Source organism: Borostomias antarcticus (genome assembly GCF_949987555.1).
Source record: "Borostomias antarcticus genome assembly, chromosome: 24".
Lineage (NCBI taxonomy): Eukaryota > Metazoa > Chordata > Actinopteri > Stomiiformes > Stomiidae > Borostomias > Borostomias antarcticus.
This window is the reverse complement of record NC_140257.1, coordinates 18363180-18382303: the sequence shown is the minus strand read 5'-3', so window position 1 is coordinate 18382303 and position 19124 is coordinate 18363180. Positions and strand designations below refer to the sequence as shown.

The window sequence follows — 19124 nt, the reverse complement described above, 5'->3', positions numbered from 1 at the left end:
AGCTTGCCTATCAGACTAGCCAAGGACTGTAGCACATAGACTTTGTGATGCACCTCGGTCACAACTCTAACAATAAGATGGTTTATTTGTCATATGTACATGACACACGTAGCATGTACTGCACAATGCCAGGCCTGGTGGCGCGCGCCGTGGGGCTCAGACCTACAGCCCAAGATTTAGTCTCCCGCTCTATCGACTCAGCTCTCCGGGCAAATCACATGTTGTCCAGGCTGTGTGATTTCTCATGTGCACTCTGAGCAGAGACTGCTGTGTGCTTCATGTAATGATCGCAAATGTGTTGTATTAAACCTACTTTTTATTATTATTATTATTATTATTATTATTATTATTATTATTATTATTATTATTATTATTGAAGAGGGATTACACATTGCTAGGGTTAGGGTTAACCCATACATTGCTTTCCCAGAAGAACATGGTGCAGTTTGAAATCTCTTTTGATCATAAGCGGTATGTCAGCTTGTGATTTCTGGAATGCAGTATTGCAGTATTTTATTTTCTTATTTAACCTTTATTTAACCAGAGAAATAAAATAACAGAGATTTGCATCTCTTTTTCAGGTGAGCCCTGACCAAGAAAGCAAAGCACACAGTTGCATACGAATAAAGACAACACATAATACAAACACATCAAATGATTAAAACAGAGCAACAGACATGGGTTAAAACAGTGCAGAAAACAAAATTAAAGCAATGTAAAATTGAAAAAAAGCTCCGTAGTCATCTCCATGTGTAATGTATAAGCCGTAGAGCTCCGTACAGTGTGTCTAGTGTATGCAGGCAAGACTTTGAGGCATACATGTACAGGATATCGCCATTAGTCAAGCAAAGTTTTTTTTTTTTGTGGATTAAATTTGAGATTAGATTTTTTCTTGCTTGAAACAAACTAGACCAGATAAAGCCTGGCTTATGGGCTGGTGTCGGCTTGTTTCTCTTCAGGACTGGTTAGTAGGATGGAACCAGCCATGCCATCGAAATAGCTGTGAACTGAAATTACATTAAATCTAACATCTGCTAAATTAAGATAGACCTTGTCACCTGAACACATAAGTTTCAAGATCGTTATAGACAGTTAGCTCATGAGCTCACAACTAGCAACAGCTTCCATAACATTAACAGTAGCTGTCGATGGCTAAAGCAGTTCCACTGATTATTCCTGTAATGTTAGCTATTTTGCTAACAGATTTTTAGAAACTGCATTCTAAGTGCCCCGACCACCGGCATTATATGGAAATACTGGCTCGCGCTGGATTTTAAATTTCTTCTACATGCCTCCGAACTACACCAAAGTGATCTCGGTGAGTCAAACGTCTTATAATATGTCGTAAATAAGGTCCAGGTTGTCAAAAACGAGCATTGTCCTTTAAGTTAGTTCAACAAAACGGAAAATATGCGATCGCTCACACTCACAAAAGATGACAACGCACAGATGTTTCATTTACCTGACTTCTTTGGACTTTTTGTGGTATTCCAGCAACCGATGGAAACTCACTCCCGCCGGTGCAGGTACATCTATGATTCCACAAATTGCACAGTATTTTAGCATTGTCTGTGTTTTTCTTCAGTAGCAAATATACAGTATAGTAGTACAGTACAGTTCTGAGTGTTCGCTTGAGAGATAATGATGGCTACTGTTGTTGTTCTGCCGAATTCCGACTCAGACTGCCGTTTGCCTCTAGCCTGGTATGACCATCCCATTCTCGCGAGCTCACATTCTGTTACACTAATGCAGAACGGTCTGTCCTTCGTCTCCTCCAGAGCGATTATGGCAAAATCCAGACCATACCGGGCCAATCAGGGACTGCGTTTTAAACTGCTGTTCCACCCCACAGTGGAAAGCAGCCCCTGATTGGTTCGTGTCCCTGCCGCTCGCTAAACAAACATGGCGGCTCCCGAATCAACGAGTGGTAACGTTAATGTTAGAAACGCAGCTATAAGTGCAGTTATGGCAGAAAAAGACTTAATCACAACACTTAAACAAGAACAAGGAGTTCTCGGTGGAAAAGACGTTTTTGCCGTTCTTCCGACTGGATTTGGCAAAAGTTTGCTGAACGCTCATTGGCTGAAGGTGTTTGTCTGTCAAGGCAAGTACCCCCTCCGACATAATCGCTCTTTATGGGGCAAAGGCCAGACCGATATTGCGGAGCGAAGAAGAGAGCTCGCTAGATCGGGATGGTCATGCCTGGCTAGTTTGCCTCCTCCCGATAGCTCAGTTTTGCGCAATGCATGTTGGTCAATTGAGTCTTTCAAAATAACAGCATCTGTAACCACCACATTCAGTTTATTGAACTTATTACTAAAAATAATGAAATATTCAGGTTTGGTTTAAGTTCATTGTAAGACACATATTACATGTGTTTAGAGGCTACAAAATCATAGACTTGAATTCTCCTTTAATGTGGACCTGAATGAACCTGTAGGCTACATCATGTCATGCAAAAGCATCCTTGCCCAAATGGAAAGTTTTTTTTTTTTTTTTACAAACTAGTACGGTTAGTAAAAGTGTGGTGCAATATCTGCAAGAAAGAGTCTGCAGACCATCGGTGCAGTTCTGGCCTTAATTATCATCTCAGTGCTGCCAGCCCGTGACAGCCCGGCCAGCTGGCTAGCATCCTGGCCAGCCCAATCCTCCGTTACAGCCCGGCCAGCTGGCTAGCATCCTGGCCAGCCCAATCCTCCGTTACAGCCCGGCCAGCTGGCTAGCATCCTGGCCAGCCCAATCCTCCGTTACAGTTTGGTCAGTTCAGGTCTAAAATACATTTCTTTAAGCCAATAGTGATCCCTGCCAAAAATGCCTGTAACAAGAATCTATGAGTGGTCAAAATAACTCTCTCCCTTTCATTTCCACTGCCTTTGACTGGGGCGGTTGTAGCTCAGTTGGTAGAGTGGGTCGTTCAGTGATCCAAGGGTCAGTGGTTCGAATCCCAGCTCCGATTGTCCACATGTCGAAGTGTCCTTGAGCAAGACATCTAACCCCAAACTGCTCCCAATGAGCAGGTTAGCACCTTGCATGGCAGCTACCGCCATTGGTGTGTGAATGTGTGTGTGAATGGGTGAATGAGAGGCCATTGTAAAGAGCTTTGAGTGCCGCTAAGTTGGAAAAGCGCTATATAAGTGCAGTCCATTTACCATTTACTGTGCCAGTCGTCCCCTTGGTCCCCATCTCACGTGAGTCTATATAGTGTAGCTGCACATCTCCTCAGTCACCAGGAACAGGACAGAAGACGTCCTTCTCTTGATACAGAGCATAACGGGTGTTCTGGGTCTATATAGTGTAGCTGCACATCTCCTCAGTCACCAGGAACAGGACAGAAGACGTCCTTCTCTTGATACAGAGCATAACGGGTGTTCTGGGTCTATATAGTGTAGCTGCTCATCTCCTCAGTCACCAGGCCACAACAGAAGACGTCCTTCTCTTGATACAGAGCATAACGGGTGTTCTGGGTCTATATAGTGAAGCTGCTCATCTCCTCAGTCACCAGGAACAGGACAGAGCATAACGGGAGTGATGAGATGACTGCTGCCGTGACATAGACAATAATGTAATGTCTTTGAATTCAAATATCTTCATTTTGAAGCTTTGGTGAGCAAAAAATGGATATGCGATCAATTTGCGATTAATTAGAGATCATGTCATTAATTAGATTTTTATCTTGTTTGACAGCCCATATGTGTATTTATTTATTTATTTATTTTTTCCAACACACATGTAAATGCTAGTTTTTGTCTGAGATTAAATGGATCTAGTTTCATTGTTCTTTACAGTAGCTAGGCTTATATTTGGGTTTAATAATAAATCCATCCATCCATCCATCTTCATCCACTTATCCGGGGTCGGGTCGCGGAGGCAGCAGCTCCAGCAGGGGGCCCTAGACATCCCTTTCCCTAGCATATCATAATGCTAAGGGTGTAGCCTAATGTAATAGTGTACCTTTCTGCCACTGCTACTAAGTGTGTGTACAGGAAGTAGTTGATGAATATTTAAATTTTTCTCAATTGTTTACACACAAATACTGGTACTTACGACACAATGACCACAACATGTAACTCATGCACCAACCCCCTGAACCAATTCTGCTAAACTACAAGCACAATTCCTGCTTTACACTCAAATTGCAGTTCTAAAACACACTTTTTTCAAAACACTACACACAATTCTCTGCATTTCATGAAGAAAATCTCTTGTTTTCACAAGGAACACACTGTCATTCAAAATTATAAGTTAATTGCCCTACTATGCACACTGACTCATCACATGGGCAAACACCTGTCACACAGTTTTACAATTAGCAATCAGAGCTTTAGCATAAAAGGGCAACAGGTGAGCTCTTCTGTTTTGGAGCAATGGAGCCAACATTGGAAACAAAGGCAGAGCCAGAGCCAGAGGAGTGAGGGTAAGAGGAGGAGGACGGGGAGGACGGGGAGGACGGGGAGGACGAGGACGAGGACGAGGAAGGCCAAGGACCGTAATCTCTGATGAGATCCGAGCCACTTTGGTTGACCATAGTCCATGTGGTCCATGTGGTCATGTGACCATGTGGTCAACCATGGTCTAACAATGAGGGAGGCTGGTCTACCATGGTCTAACAATGAGGGAGGCTGGTCAACCATGGTCTAACAATGAGGGAGGCTGGTCTAACAATGAGGGAGGCTGGTCAACCATGGTCTAACAATGAGGGAGGCTGGGAAAAGAGTACAGAGCAGCTTGAGGAATTTAAAATTAATATAAATTCTAGAATGCCATCCATAAAATGTACATGTGAAGCCAGTAGGGACTCTAGTATCTTTCCTTGATGTTCTTGTGCAGAAATCTGACCATGTTAGTACTAAGGTTTATAGAAAACCAACTGACCGTAATAACTTTCTCCACTTTTCGAGTTATCATCCCCCAGGTTTGAAACGTGGTTTGCCTTATAGTCAACTCCTCAGAGTGAAGAGAATATGTAGTAGTAAGGAATCATTTGAGGAACAAGCCTCTGAACTGTGTGAACGTTTTAAAACTAAAGGCTATGAGAACAACATTTTAGATGTTTGTCTGCAGAAGGTTCGAGACCTGGATAGAGAGAGCCTTTTAAATACCAAACCTCCCAAAGCGAGGGAATCTCAAATTGTTCTTGCAACCACATTCTCACCCATTAGTAAAGAAGTCAAAGTTACAGTAAAACGACACTGGCATATCTTATCTAGTGACCCTGAAATAGGCCACGTTTTCAGCAAACCACCTATCTTCGCTCAGAAGAGAGTCAGAAATCTAAGGGACTCCCTAGTAAAGGCAGACACTTACACACCACCACGACACTTCCTGTCAGACCCACCTGTCGGCAACTTCCCTTGTAGCAACTGTATACACTGCAATGCCATGATTAAAGGCCCATTAGAGCAGCCCAGACTCTGGAATACCCCCCCCCCCCACATTAGAGCAGCCCAGACTCTGGAATAACCCCCCCCCTCCCCCCCACACACACACACACATTAGAGCAGCCCAGACTCTGGAATAGCCCCCCCCCTCCCCCCCACACACATTAGAGCAGCCCAGACTCTGGAATAGCCCCCCCCCCCCCCACACACACATTAGAGCAGCCCAGACTCTGGAATAGCCCCCCCCCCCCCCACATTAGAGCAGCCCAGACTCTGGAATAGCCCCCCCCCCCCCCCCCCCACACACACACACACACATTAGAGCAGCCCAGACTCTGGAATAGCCCCCCCCCCCCCCCCCCCACACACACACACACACATTAGAGCAGCCCAGACTCTGGAATAGTGTCATAGAAATTTAACTGATCTAGTCAAAAAAGGATTTACCAAGATTCGCTCAAAAGGTTAAGTCTGGTTTATTGTGAAAAGCATACGAGCGCAAGGACTTCCTGAACAATAGCCCCCCCCCCACACACACATTAGAGCAGCCCAGACTCTGGAATACCCCCCCCCCCCTACACACACACACATTAGAGCAGCCCAGACTCTGGAATACCCCCCCCCCTACATTAGAGCAGCCGAGACTCTCGTAGCATTCAAGTCCCTCCTCAAAACCCATCTCTTCTCCCTTGCCTTTGATTACTTCCTGCCTGCCCCCCCCAGTAAAACAATTATTGCCATTTTAGTTCCTTTTTACTTTATTTTGTAATTTGCTGCACTTTTTTATTTTTATTTTATTTTGTTGTCTGTGTCTTTGCACGTATCTGTATTTGCACTACTCTTATGCTTTTGTATTTATATCTTTTGCTTTTATCTGTACAGCACTTTGGTTCAGCCACAGCTGTTTGTAAATGTGCTATAGAAATAAAATTGACTTGACTTGACTTGACCTGTTACATAGACTTAATTTACCCCGTTTGAGGTCCAATGCTGAATCAAATTAAAATTGTCAGACCCTACCCCCCAGTAGTTGAAGGGGCTGTTGTTTGTATTGAGATCACACATCTGATCAGCAGCACAACAGCCTCTGCTGACAGTACAAAACTACCCCTATTACTCACCAGCTTTAATACTGTAATCACATTGAAATTGAAACACTATCCACACAGACCAAACTCTGATCATACAGAGAGTAATATATGTTAACATTTGAAAAGCACTAGTTTTACTTTGTTGGAAAAAAATACATAGAAATGGTGCACAGAGAGCACATACCTCCCCTTATGAATACAGTGTGTAGCTTTGTGCATGCGAGCAATACACATTTGGTCTGTGCGTGCGCACGTGCTTGCGAACAGCACACATTTGGTATTGCTGCATTCGCTAGGTCAAAAGCTTCATGCTAGTCCAAACCCTGTACCACTGTGACGTTCTCATGTCGAGATATGGGCTTTTCAATACACCCCCCAGTGCATCATCTTCATCATCATCATCATCAAAGCTTAAGTGTCGCCAAACATAGCCTACCAAGTCTGATGATTGAGATACAGTAGGCTAGCCTACCAAGTCTGATGATTGAGATACAGTAGGCTAGCCTACCAAGTCTGATGATTGAGATACAGTAGGCTAGCAGAAGTGCCCGTGTTCCATTTAGAATGTTTTCTTACCTGGTCTAGTTGAGGGTGCCTCTAACCCTGGGTTAGGGACCTGCCTGGGTCCCTCTTCTCGCTCGTCTCTGTTGCTCTTTGCTCCGGGTGTCTCACAGGGTTAACCCTAACCCTAACCCTTACCTGGTCTAGTTCAGCCCTGGGTCCCTCTTCTCGCTCCTCTCTGTCCCGCTCTTTGCTCCGGGTGTCTCACACAGTCCTGTGTCCTTTTGTGGTCCATGATCTCACATAGGGAACGGGGTTGGATTTGTACAATGGTGGTCCGACGAGTAAGGAACAGTAGCAATGAGATTGTGGAGGTGTGTAGAGAGGCCCGGTTTGGGGTGCAAATCAAGTTCATCTGCAAAAATCCCCCCTCGCATTCTGCACTCGAGATGGTATGGGATGGTGGACACAGCGATGAAGAGGTTTTTCAATCCATCTGGCATTGATTTGCCTTGATTCCCGGTAGTCCCGTACAACAGTCTACGGGCTGTCGATGCCAAACCTTCGGCAGAGAGACATAACTTCCTCTTCTCCATACAAAGGCACCGCGGCCTCAAGCCAGTATTGTGCGTGAAGCACTTTTAACTCATCAAAGCCTGCTGTACCCACTGCTATCATCAGACCCACGTTGTTCCTTACCAGACACGTGAAAAACTCCTTCTGATCTCGGGTTCTGTCGCTGGGTTTTCCTGGGTTCAGGGGGACACCTTGTTGCTGGGTATCCTGGGTTCAGGGGGACACCTTGTTGGTGGGTATCCTGGGTTTAGGGGGACACCTTGTCGCTGGGTTTTCCTGGGTTCAGGGGGACACCTTGTTGGTGGGTATCCTGGGTTGAGGTGGACACCTTGTTGCTGGGTATCCTGGGTTTAGGGGGACACCTTGTTGCTGGGTATCCTGGGTTTAGGGGGACACCTTGTCGCTGGGTTTTCCTGGGTTCAGGGGGACACCTTGTTGGTGGGTATCCTGGGTTCAGGGGGACACCTTGTTGCTGGGTATCCTGGGTTTAGGGGGACACCTTGTTCCTGGGTATCCTGGGTTTAGGGGGACACCTTGTTGGTGGGTATCCTGGGTTTAGGGGGACACCTTGTTGGTGGGTATCCTGGGTTTAGGGGGACACCTTGTCGCTGGGTTTTCCTGGGTTCAGGGGGACACCTTGTTGGTGGGTATCCTGGGTTCAGGGGGACACCTTGTTGCTGGGTATCCTGGGTTTAGGGGGACACCTTGTTCCTGGGTATCCTGGGTTTAGGGGGACACCTTGTTGGTGGGTATCCTGGGTTTAGGGGGACACCTTGTTGGTGGGTATCCTGGGTTTAGGGGGACACCTTGTCGCTGGGTTTTCCTGGGTTCAGGGGGACACCTTGTTCCTGGGTATCCTGGGTTTAGGGGGACACCTTGTTGCTGGGTATCCTGGGTTCAGGGGGACACCTTGTTGGTGGGTATCCTGGGTTTAGGGGGACACCTTGGAAAGAGCCCTGGTTTAATGGCTTCAAACACACAGACCTGCAGACTGATAGCCCTGTGCGCATCAATGACAGTGCAGTCACATCTTTGCAATTGAAAGGACAATTCTGATAACTCCTGACATCTCAGTGCATCTTCTCCTGGATGAATACCTGCCCCAGAGCGCTCAAGACCTCAGACTGGGGCGAAGGTTCACCTTCCAACAGGACAACTACCCTAATCACACAGCCAAGACAACGAAGGAGTGTCTTCGGGACAAGTCTGTGAATGTCTTCGAGTGGCGCAGCCAGAGCCCAGACTTGAACCCGATTGAACATCTCTGAAAAGACCTGAAAATAGCTGTGCATCTAACCTGACAGAGCTTGAGAGGATCTGCAGAGTAGAACAGGAGAAATATCCCAAATACAGGTGTGCCAAGCTTGTAGCGTCATGCCCAAGAAGACTCGAGGCTGTAATCGCTGCCATAGGTGCCTCAACAAAGTACTGAGTAAAGGGTGTGAATGACAATTGACATATTTCAGTTTTTTACATTTTTTAAATACATTAGCAAAAATGTCTAAAAAACATTTTTCACTTTGTCATTATTGCGTATTGTATGTAGATATTTGAGTTAAAAAAAAAAACATTTTAGATTAAGGCTGTAAGGTGTGTAAAAAAGGGGTTAGCCACAGGGTTAGCAACTCGAAACCCGGCTCCTGGATAAAAGCGTTTATTAGTCCATTTACCATTTGATCTACAGAGAGGCAGGGTCTTGGCAATGGAAAAATGCATTGGAAAGGCGCCCCTTTTGTGGTGGGTTCTGGTACTACGGGGGGGGGGGGCGACTCACTCACTCACTCACTCACTCACTCACTCACTCACTCACAGACGGACAGACGACGTGACACCGGCCGACCTAAAGCCCCGCCCCCTTCGGCTGTCGCCGGGTGCATACTGTAGCACCCTTCAAAACACATTTACAAAGTGATTTTCAGGGCAGTGCTAGGGCAGTGCTAGGGCAGTGCTAGGGCAGTGCTAGGGCAGGGCAGTGCTAGGGCAGTGCTAGGGCAGTGCTAGGGCAGGGCAGTGCTAGGGCAGTGCTAGGGCAGGGCAGTGCTAGGGCAGTGCTAGGGCAGTGCTAGTCGGTACTTCAAACGGATGGCTAATTAAAACACCCTTCATAAAATGAGAAAAAAAACATCAAAAAAATAATGAAAAATAGAACACAAATACAGATAAGAGACTGCTTCAGAACTCACATTAAGCAAATGGCAAAGGCAGTTATTAACTTGAACATAATTAGCTTGCACAGAGTGAGTTTATCAGCAACAGCCTTTAAAAAGCCCTTTGGCCCTTCAGCCTGATACAGCGACTCATCAACTGTCTCCCTCTGAAGTCCTAATCTATGACCTGGTAGCGAGCGCGTTTCTGGACAGGACTGGTTCTGAGTGAGTCAGTCTCAGGGTGTATTCACACAGACACTAGTTAGTGCGCACAAAACGAGCTTTGGGCCCGAGAGCGCTTCGTTTAGGCCTGTTTGAACACAGCAATCGCACTCAGGTGCGCACCAAACCGAATTCTTGTGCACACCAGTTATGGTGTGAAAGTGCGCGACCACGGACCGACACAAGTACCTTATAAACCATTATAAATTTGTTCTTCCCGGGAGTTTTTCATGACGCTCTTGCACCCGCCCCCAGAAAGATATTGACCAATGACAGCACTGAGCCTTTTCATGTGACTTGTGGTGCTGCATTTGGACCAGAGTAAAGAAAGTGCTGTGTGAAAGCAAACCGCAGTATCTGAGTGATATAATGTATCACTTTGTCTTTTGGTGCGCACTAACATGTGTGAATACGCCCTCAGCTTCCAGGCAGCGGAGGAACTCTGTGCACCCTGGGTGATAAGGTCCTTCCATATCCAGGAGAAGACTTCTGATTCAAATCAGACACACGGATTTAAGCTGGCTTTGAGGAGAGAGGATTGATAGGTGGACCACTTTGTCTGCATGTGTGTGTGTGTGTGTGTGTGTGTGTGTGTGTGTGTGTGTGTGTGTGCGCGCGCGTGTGTGTGTGTGTGCGCGCATGCGTGTGTGCGGTAGTGGTCATGATCATGTCCATCGGAGTGTCCATTGACCTAGTCTACCAGTCTCTCCCTGAGTCTCTCCCTGAGTCTGCCTCTGAGTCTCCCTCTCCCTCTGAGTCTCCATCTGAGTCTCCCTGAGTCTCCCTCTGAGTCTCCCTCTCCCTCTGAGTCTCCCTGAGTCTCCCTCTGAGTCTCCCTGAGTCTCCCTCTGAGTCTCCCTCTGAGTCTCCCTCTCCCTCTGAGTCTCCCTCTGAGTCTCTCCCTGAGTCTCTCTCTGAGTCTCCCTCTGAGTCTCTCTTTGAGTCTCCCCGAGTCTCCCTCTGAGTCTCTTCCTGAGTCTCTCCCTGAGTCTCTCTCTGAGTCTCCCTCTGAGTCTCTCTGAGTCTCCCCAAGTCTCCCTCTGAGTCTCTCCCCAAGTCTCCCCCTGAGTCTCTCTCTGAGTCTCCCTCTGAGTCTCTCCCTGAGTCTCTCTCTGAATCTCCCTGAGTCTCTCTCTGAGTCTCCCTCTGAGTCTCTCTGAGTCTCTCCCCAAGTCTCCCCCTGAGTCTCTCTCTGAGTCTCTCTCTGAGTCTCCCTGAGTCTCCCTCTGAGTCTCTCCCTGAGTCTCTCCCTGAGTCTCTCCCTGAGTCTCCCTCTGAGTCTCTCCCTGAGTCTCTCCCTGAGTCTCTCTCTGAATCTCCCTGAGTCTCTCCCTGAGTCTCTCCCTGAGTCTCTCCCTGAGTCTCTCCCTGAGTCTCTCCCTGAGTCTTCCTGCTTGGCTCCTGCAGTGGTAGCGTGGTGCTCGCGAGCTTGGCCACATGCCAGGGCAAAGCATGCATCTCCATGTGTCTCTGCCATGTGAACCTTAAGGGATGTACACACAACGTTCCAGACACGGCATGTGAAGGGATCGCTAACTACAGCACAGTACACCTCTGCATTCTTACAAAACATTCATGTATATATGCACATACATAGTAGCTCATAATCCCCATGTATGAATCATTCATATTCCTCGTATAGTCATGGGAAGAACAAGCATTCAACTCTTTACTTTGACGTTCTGTATTCAAATATCTTCCATCCCCATCTTCCATCTTCCAGTGAAACATCATCTACACTCTCACTCAGAACAGAAAGGCACCATGGTTTGAGCGTGTGATTATATTCATATATAACATGGACATTTCACCAGTGGTTTGAACATTTGATTATATGAATGTATAACATGGAGTACAGTATGTTACATTCACTAAATGCAATGAATAATAGATTCAAGGCTTATTCAACAAGTCCTTGACATGTTTGTGCCTGGTTTGCTTATCAACCTGCTGTGTGAGGTGATATTTTGTGATACTTATATATCAAATAATTGCAGTTGTCCAGTTTTTATACAGTAGCCTAGGTCAATAATGCTGCAAAGAGTCACTGTCAAAGCCTTATTAATACAATGTAAACTATATGCTCATATGATATTTCTTTATGATTTAATGACATATTCCTCTTTCTGTTAGGTGAGTGCAAGACATCCAAACTGCAACTTTATGTTGGAGGTGGAGAAAGACCATGAAGAGTGTCTCATTAGGCTGAAAGAGAAAGAGCCAACCAGCTCCAATGGTGAGATTCCAGAATGTTCCTCCTCTTCCTCATTAGGTACAGTAGCTGATGAACCACGAGCTGCAGATACACGACTGAATAACTTGGTAGTAGTTGCATATTTTGTGAATGAATGGGGAATATTGTTTTAAGTTAGCTAGTTAATCAATTCATGACACATTTTGTAAAGCAGTTTAACGCAAAAGTGTGACTATTCCAGAGACAATTCCAGTGACCTCCAAGACTATGTCTTAATATTTAAAATCCAGCGCGAGCCAAGTATATCCATGTAATGGCGGCGGACGGGGCACTGAGAATGCAGCTTCTAAAAAATCTATTTTCTGCCGCTAAACGGTTGTTTTCATCAATCTGTTTTTGTGAATCGCTAGTTGTGCTTACGTAGAGCGAGGGCTTGTCGTGGTTTTCACATGCCTCTGTAATATGTTCTTTAGAAACGTCTTTAGAAACGTCTTTAGAAATGAAATAGCTTCCCCATATTCGGTCAGCTTCATCTTAAGACCTTTGTGATCAAAAGTTATCAAAAAAAATTAGTTTTCACCAAACACCCTTGCCGTGGCGCCCCACCAAAGTTTGACATTTCACCATAAAACAGGAAGTCCTCATAACTCCTCCATACATTATCCGATTTGTCCGATATTTCTCATGCTTCATGAAGGTCGCATTCTGAACACATCTATGCGTCAGCATTGAGTCATACTTATAGCGCCACCTACTGCTTACAGGAAGTCCTCATAACTCCTACATACATTATCCAATTTACCCCAAATTGCTCACACTTGATGAAGGTCGCGTCCTGAACACATCTGTAGGTCAGTATTGAGTCATACTTATAGCGCTGCCTACAGGTCAAGCAGGAAGTCATCATAACTCCTACATACATTGTCCGATTTACACAACATTTCTCACACTTCATCAAGGTACTGTCCTGAACACATCTATGCGTCGGTATTGAGTCACGCTTAGAGTGCCACCTACTGGTGACAGGAAGTTTCTCTCAGTACTGAACACCGAAATAGCACACCCTTTAACGGCGCCGCACCCCAACACACGTGGGGTGCGAGGGCCTGCTCACTGCTGCTCGCAGCCCTAGTTTCTATGTTGCTTTCCTAGTTTCAGTGTGCTAATAGGGCCATTATGCAAATGCATTGATTCGGCCAGGCCATTCACACTAGAGTACTACTGGGTACCAACGTTCAAACACAGTAGTCATGACAACATAGATGTGCAGTACGGATATTTAGGAAAAGTCAGGACACGGGGAATGTCGTACAGGCACTGGCAGAATGATTTTACCTTTAGTACCAGAACGGCAAACCCTGCTTCTGTTGTTACTGCATCAGTAATGATAATAAGAAGAATGCTTTTCATATGCCATACCATAGCTCTGCATTCAACATTGTTCCATTCAATGTAGTCTACTGTAGCGAGTGTTTCATCAATATTGAGATTGGCATGAGTCATCCGTTAACCTGCTAATCGTTCAAGTTGGCTTACATGTGTCCTCAACTGTAGACCACTCCCCTTTTCCCTGTAGACCACTCCCCTTTTCATTGTAGACCACTCCCCCTTTCCCTTTAGATCACTCCCCTTTTCCCTTTAGACCACTCCCCTTGTCCACCTTCCCTCCTCCCCTGACTGGCAAGCTGTTTTGAAATAAAAGACCCTTCAGTCAAAGAAGGAATTGTATTTTTTAATTTTATTTCACACACATCAGGCATGTTATGAGAAATAGGCAAACATAAAATAAGTGGCAAACAGTGTGTACAGTATCAGTAGTACAGTCATTCTAATACCAAATATAATACTAGAAATGGTGCTCGGAGAGCACAGACCTCCGCCCACAAATGCATGTCGTGGCTCTGTGCGCATGGCTCACGTTTGGTATTGCTGCATTCGTTAGGTCAAGAGCTTTATGGCTGTCCATACCCAGTGTCTCTGTGACCTTCCCCTATCGAGATATGCCCGTTTCAATCCCCCCCATTGACAGTGAATGGGGGGAATTTTTCGCTCCTGAGTCCAAGTCCAAAAAATGAATGGAGGTGAATGGGCGGCTCTGTGGTGCCTCCCTCGGGCCGCAGCCAGCCGGGAGCAGTTCAGTGTAACATGACATTACAATTATGTTATAAAATATTATATCATTTCATTCATGTCATCAGGGCATGAAGGGGAGCTGGACTCTCTAGAAGCAGAATGGTTTATTAGTTTATCAAAGAGGAACAGATGTCTGAAATGCTAAGATGTTGCTTTTGGCTCTTTTGACAGGGACAGGCTGCAAAGGAGTGTGGGATAACATATCATGCTGGGACCACGCTGAGGCCGGGCGGACGCTCACCCTACCCTGTCCCAGGGTGCTCAAGGCCTTATTCGGCAGCAATGGTGCGTGATTCCCTTATCCTCTTCAGTCGCACCTTAGTTTGACACTTTCAATATGAGTTATGTTTCTCAATGAATGTGCTTATGTTGTGTTTCCTTACAGCATTGCTTCTCTTAATTCAGATCAGTTCCCATTTAGTGAACACTTTAATCAACAAGAATGTTACAGCACCCAGTTTTAAAACCTGGGATCTCCCCCTAGGGGGATCATTAAAATATCTATGTGGGTGTGTGTGTGTGTGTGTGTGTGTGTGTGTCTGTCTGTCTGTCTGTCTGTCTGTCTGTCTGTCTAAGCAGGTGCAGGCTGGCAAGGACAAATGTTCAATAATCGTAATAAAGCTTGAGAGAAAACAGGTTCAGAATGAGGAGCACACCCTGCTTCATAGGATTCACTGTCAACAGTTATGTGATAATGGGTGCGTTAAGTAGCTGAGCGCTCAGTCAGCGATGAGTGATCAGAATTCACTTAACGGGTTGCTCAGTTACACTCAGACTGATCTGCTCAGAGCACAAGTGAGCAGTTTTGAACTATGATCTGTTTGTGCCAAACACCAATCATAATCACCTGAGCAAAAAGAAACAAGGGGTGCGTTTTGTCTTGGGAATTGTTGGGACGCTGCTCGCTAATCACACATGATTGCCAACAGGTGAAAAGTTCTCGTCTCCTAGCAACTCAGCGCTCGGTTAGAGCAGACCGTTAAGTGGTTTTAAAAACTGCTCAGCGCTCAAAGTGAGCATTCTAAGAGTGAGCGCTCAGCAACTTAACGCACCCAATGTAAAAATAATTTAATTGGGGAAAATAATGTCTAAGAAATAACCCACAGGGAGTGCACTCGGTGTATCATTTGACACTGAGGGACCCTTTGGTACTTTGTGGTGCAAGCCATTACAATCTGCAGTCTGAATCCATATTCCCACCAATGGACTTTTGGGGAAGATGCATTTTGTATCAAAAACATTCGGGGAGTACCTATTACTGGATTCAAAATCATGGTTGTGGCCAATAAAAGTGTGACAAACTCCAAAGAAAGCTGATTTTGGTTGTACTCAAATAACGCAAATAGCGTTCCATACAGGCGTCAACAGGCAGGCAGGCAGGAAAACAGGCCAGCAGGGAAGAAGAAAGACAGACAAGCTGGCAGCCGTGCAATAAGACAGACCAAGTAGACTGGCAGGCAGACAGTCATCCAAACCACAGACAAACAGACAGTCAGACAGACTGTCACACACACACTCACACACGCACACACACACACACACACACACACACACACACACACACACACACACACACACTACCCCTAGCTCACACGCTCCTGTAGTTCATGTTCCTGCCCACTCATTAGTTCCATCCAGACTGCATGTGGAATGTTAGACTGCATGTGGAATGCTAAACTGCATGTGGAATGCTAGACTGCATGTGGAATGCTAGACTGCATGTGGAATGCTAGACTGCATGTGGAATGTTAGACTGCATGTGGAATGTTAGACTGCATGTGGAATGTTAGACTGCATGTGGAATGCTAGATTGGATTGTTAGTCTGCATGTGGATTGTTAGTCTGCATGTGGATTGTTAGTCTGCATGTGGAATGTTAGACTGTGGCTTGTTAGACTGCATGTGGAATGTTAGACTGCATGTGGAATGTTAGACTGCATGTGGAATGCTAGACTGCATGTGGAATGTTAGACTGTGGCTTGTTAGACTGCATGTGGAATGTTAGATTGGATTGTTAGTCTGCATGTGGAATGTTAGACTGCATGTGGAATGTTAGGACCTTTTCACACCTACATTGTTTAGTCCGGACTTTCAGACTTTTCAGTTTGATCTGAACCAAATTGACAGGTGTGAAACCTCCTGGATCACGAGGCGCAGATCAAAGACTCGGTCTTTGGTCCGACCTCAAGAGGTGGTCTCGGCACGAACCAAGGTTCGTTGCTGCCTAATGTGAAATCAAAGGTTCTCACTTTCGGATCAAACAGACGCGCGTGCATCCACAAACCAATCAGTGTCAAGTATAGGGAGACGCACCCCCATGGAAGCGATGACGACATAATGTAGGTCTGCCACCAAAAATCCTTTTGGTCCGCTGGTGTGAAAACGAAAGTTATGAAACGAATCAATAAAAAATAACAAATGTGAAAGCATCAAATGGGATTCTGGTTCGGACCTTGGTCTAGACCATGGGTTCCCAAACTCCATCAATGTGGGCCTCCCTGCTGAAAACAGTGACACACCCGCACCCCCTGCGCACCCCCAACCCCACAAATTTGTCCATATTGCAAGGCAGCATTTGCTACCCCATAATGTTACACAGCTAAGTTAGCTCGGTGGCACCTGCTGCTAGTTCGCACAATACATTCATGCCTGTGGGGGGAGACTCTCTCTGCACTATCCACAAATGTAGTATACATCTCTCCCATTATTTATTTAGATCTTCTGACCTCCAAAATCACGTTTCATTCATAAAAACCATAGACATTTCAAAAATAAAAAACATGTTTTTCATGTTTTTTTTTTTGTTTTTTTTTTAACCATTCCTCCGCGCCTCCCCTGAACTTCTTTGGGGCCCCCCAGGGGAGGCCCGCCTCACAGTTTGGGAATGCCTGGTGTAGACCTTTAGGTGTGAAAGCGCCATTAGACTGCATGTGGAATGTTAGACTGCATGTGGAATGTTAGACTGCATGTGGAATGTTAGGCTGCATGTGGAATGTTAGACTGCATGTGGAATGTTAGACTGCATGTGGAATGTTAGGCTGCATGTGGAATGTTAGACTGCATGTGGAATGCTAGACTGCATGTGGAATGCTAGACTGCATGTGGAATGCTAGACTGCATGTGGAATGTTAGGCTGCATGTGGAATGTTAGACTGCATGTGGAATGTTAGACTGCATGTGGAATGCTAGACTGCATGTGGAATGTTAGACTGCATGTGGAATGTTAGACTGCATGTGGAATGCTAGACTGCATGTGGAATATTAGACTGCATGTGGAATGTTAGACTGCATGTGGAATGTTAGACTGCATGTGGAATGTTAGGCTGCATGTGGAATGTTAGGCTGCATGTGGAATGTTAGGCTGCATGTGGAATGTTAGACTGCATGTGGAATGTTAGGCTGCATGTGGAATGTTAGGCTGCATGTGGAATGTTAGACTGCATGTGGAATGTTAGGCTGCATGTGGAATGTTAGGCTGCATGTGGAATGTTAGACTGCATGTGGAATGTTATATTGGATTGTTAGTCTGCATGTGGATTGTTAGACTGCATGTGGAATGTTAGGCTGCATGTGGAATGTTAGACTGCATGTGGAATGTTAGACTGCATGTGGAATGTTAGGCTGCATGTGGAATGCTAGACTGCATGTGGAATGTTAGACTGCATGTGGAATGCTAGACTGCATGTGGAATGCTAGACTGCATGTGGAATGCTAGACTGCATGTGGAATGTTAGGCTGCATGTGGAATGTTAGACTGCATGTGGAATGTTAGACTGCATGTGGAATGCTAGACTGCATGTGGAATGTTAGACTGCATGTGGAATGTTAGACTGCATGTGGAATGCTAGACTGCATGTGGAATATTAGACTGCATGTGGAATGTTAGGCTGCATGTGGAATGTTAGGCTGCATGTGGAATGTTAGACTGCGTGTGGAATGTTAGACTGCATGTGGAATGTTAGGCTGCATGTGGAATGTTAGGCTGCATGTGGAATGTTAGGCTGCATGTGGAATGTTAGGCTGCATGTGGAATGTTAGGCTGCATGTGGAATGTTAGGCTGCATGTGGAATGTTAGGCTGCATGTGGAATGTTAGACTGAGTGTGGAATGTTAGACTGCATGTGGAATGTTAGACTGCGTAGACACATTCACTATTCATTCAATTGATGCAGTCCAAAGCTTGCTTTAAACAAGGGATGATATTGCTTCTGAAAGCCCATCTTTCACTGCAGGCTCAAAACTGACCTCTTCAAGAAGTACTACCACAATCCTCCCTCTTAAGCACAATTTTTAGTTTGCTACTCTTGCACTTTGCCTTCAGCACAAGATTATGCTCTTAGTCACTTGTTTCAGAAAGGAGATGCACTTGTGAGTTCTGGTGAGTAGTGGTACACTGACTTCCTATGTTAAATGCAATTATTGTAAGTCGCTTTGGATAAAAGCATTAGCTAAATGACTGTAATGTAATGTAATGTAATGAAAGTAATTTTTATTCCAAAATTACACAAATTTACAGGATGACAATTCACAGCGTCAACAACAGGCTGAGGTGTAACAGTTAAACAGAAAACATTTACTGTCAAGGGAGATTGAAAAGGGAAAAGTAATCCCATTTTTCACAAAATATGTAAAAACACAATAACAATGTCCTTATATAAATATGTATTAAACACAATAATAAGAGTTTAGAGAGGAGACTTCTCTGACAATAGCAATGCCATTATATCACCCACAGGACATATCAGCAAAACCTGCACTGTGGACGGATGGTCTGACGTTTTCCCCAACATTACCAGTGTGTGTGGACGGGAAATTGAAGATAAGGTGAGTCCAGCAAGCTCAAGTTGCCCAGAGGTGGCCCCCAGAGAAGGGCCCCCTGCTGT

General features: G+C 45.4%; 1 protein-coding gene across 1 annotated transcript in view; it reads left to right on the top strand.

Annotated features, from left to right (window-relative positions):
• Nucleotides 1–10316: 10316 nt before the first annotated feature.
• The window catches only part of LOC311325640 (vasoactive intestinal polypeptide receptor 2-like), a gene marked incomplete at both ends in the record, with an annotated part of 31987 nt that continues 23179 nt past the window's right edge, over nucleotides 10317–19124 (top strand). The window contains 5 exons of the mRNA XM_084458363.1: nucleotides 10317–10378; nucleotides 11323–11461; nucleotides 12049–12151; nucleotides 14414–14527; nucleotides 18977–19065. Of these exons, the coding sequence (XP_084314489.1) occupies nucleotides 10317–10378; nucleotides 11323–11461; nucleotides 12049–12151; nucleotides 14414–14527; nucleotides 18977–19065 (507 nt within the window). The remainder of the gene's footprint in view (nucleotides 10379–11322; nucleotides 11462–12048; nucleotides 12152–14413; nucleotides 14528–18976; nucleotides 19066–19124) is intronic.